The sequence below is a fragment of the Loa loa genome, assembly GCF_000183805.2.
Source record: "Loa loa unplaced genomic scaffold supercont3.1027, whole genome shotgun sequence".
In the NCBI taxonomy this organism is placed as follows: domain Eukaryota; kingdom Metazoa; phylum Nematoda; class Chromadorea; order Rhabditida; family Onchocercidae; genus Loa; species Loa loa.
Genome location: NW_018109207.1, coordinates 446 through 2,602, shown reverse-complemented (window position 1 = coordinate 2,602; position 2,157 = coordinate 446). Strand labels below are relative to the sequence as shown.

General features: G+C 39.3%; 1 protein-coding gene across 1 annotated transcript; it reads left to right on the top strand.

Annotated features, from left to right (window-relative positions):
• Nucleotides 1-128: 128 nt before the first annotated feature.
• On the top strand, nt 129-1,643 carry LOAG_19043 (hypothetical protein; the record flags this gene model as incomplete). Its single annotated transcript, XM_020451699.1, has 5 exons — nt 129-251; nt 355-755; nt 984-1,171; nt 1,257-1,334; nt 1,438-1,643. The coding sequence occupies 5 exons, from the start codon at nt 129-131 to the stop codon at nt 1,641-1,643; spliced, it is 996 nt and encodes a 331-aa protein (XP_020304499.1).
• Nucleotides 1,644-2,157: the final 514 nt, after the last annotated feature.

Below are 2,157 nucleotides of genomic sequence, written 5' to 3'. Positions count from 1 at the left end.
AATTTTGATTAATCTTTTACTGTATTCCTGGGCAGTTCACTTAAACTTATTAAGTAAGCAAAACTACAGTAATGAGCTGGAAGTTTATAATGATTTATTCAGTCTGTCATGTTGATTTTTCAGCAAATATGGCTTACGTTAATGTACAAGGCCCAAATCTGCCAACTTTGGCAGATTTGAAAAATCATCTTCGCGAAGAGCCGCTGTACCTCCAAGTATTGGAGAATTATTTGCGAAATGCGGCGCATTTAGTATGTTTTTCTTTCTTGATTTTGAATTGAATTCAGGTTACAGTAATATTTAATTTGTTTATTGAATTTGTCGTTAGCTTTAACAGGTGTGATTTTTTTTTAGATTAATGATTTGAGAGCGAGGCTGGAGAGAAATGAGCTTGAAGCTCATAATAATATTCCAACAGTTGCGGTCCCAAGGGCGGACTTAGGACATCGCGCAAGTCCTCCGCCAACTCAGGAGCAATTAGAATTGTCTCGAGAGCTCCTGGAACACGAGCGCGAAATGGAGCAAGAAGGTGAGGATGAGGAGCGGCTCGTGTTCCATTCCCTCCAGCAGCAACAACATGAAGAGCGAGAAATGGTAGAACCAGTACCGGTACTGGTTCAAAACGAAGAGGAGGAGGAGTTGGCGGAGCGGCGTCAGGTATCACAGGAAGCGCTCCTCAATGACGAACTGATACCAAGAGCGCCTTCAATGGTCCGGCGACGCAGGAAAGTGACACGAACGCGAGAAATAGTGCTGTAAGTTTTATTTCTGACTATAAAATGTGCCAGAAAATTCAGTTTGAAATGCTAATATTAAATGGAACTAATTTGTCCCATCTTCATAGTCCGATTTTCTGAATTATTTTACAATGCAGTAACTGTCTTTTTCGGAGTAGGATGCTTAACAAGTAAAGGTGTAGGATGAACAGTTAGGTTTATTACAAACTTTTTCTTTAAAAAAAATCTTGAGTGAATATACTTCAGGCGTTCCCGGACCATACGTGTCCCAATTGTGGAAGAAGAAGGAGGACGTGATCCAATACCAGCGGGTCTGGAAGCCTTTCGTACGCCGGTGGTGGAAGGTTTGCCGCCGCAATACCGACAACTGTTGGTCACGCCAGAAACCGACCCATACACGGTGGCTCGAAATGCTGACGGGTCGGCCACAATTGGTAAATTTAAATTTATTTCATTACTATATTGAAAAGTTTGCATGGATAGTTTGAATATGTTTGGAAATGCTTGTCATACTTTCAGAATGCAGTATGTGCCCGAAAAGATTTGGGACCTTAAAAGGATGGCGAATCCATGCCAGCAAAGTGCACCGACAAAATGGCAAGTTTCACTTTATATATTACTGCTATTGCTAGGATTTTGAATGTTTATTGTTAATAACCACAAAAGTAAGACAGTTCTTATTGTGATGCAGTCATTTCAGGCTTTTGTCAAAGATGCGGCCATTTCATTAACATGCCGCATGTGAACTCCGATGTGGAAATAACAGCCACGATGGAGCTCCATTCCTTGGAATGGTGCCCCATGGCCACGAAGGCCGTCATAAGTGAGAGGGCTGCTAAACGAAGGAGGCTAGAACTAGCTGGTAGAAGCGATGAAGCCCAGCACTATTACATCCCCGGTAGGTGAAACATTTCTTTTTTTTTCAAATGGTACCAAATGCAAAATTCTGTGGTTATATTCATTATTTTATTTGTTCTCACTTAATCTTCGTATTTTTTTGCAGGTACAGAAGAAGGATGCAATTTCTACTAGTAAAAGGAGATGTCGTGTGCAGAGCCATCCTTGTCTAACTTGCGCCTCGCTCCAGCTTTAATCTCATCTCTACGGAAGTAATACCAGTATTTTGCTTACTAGCGAACTAAGTTTTCGGATTTTTTGATTAACTATGATATTTGAAATTTTTTTTTCTATTTATTGTTTATGGAAATAATGATTTTCTTGCTGCTGTTTTTTTTTTGAGATTTTGGTTACTAATTTTCAACTTTTTTGTAAGTTTACTGATTCGTTTATTGGTTTTGGTATTTTTGGATTGATTGTTTGTTAAACTTTATTCGTTAAGTTATTAATTGTTGGTTTTGAATTGCTAATTTCTGAGTTCTAATCCGGCCACTAATTTCTGGAAAAATTGCGAGGGAATTTT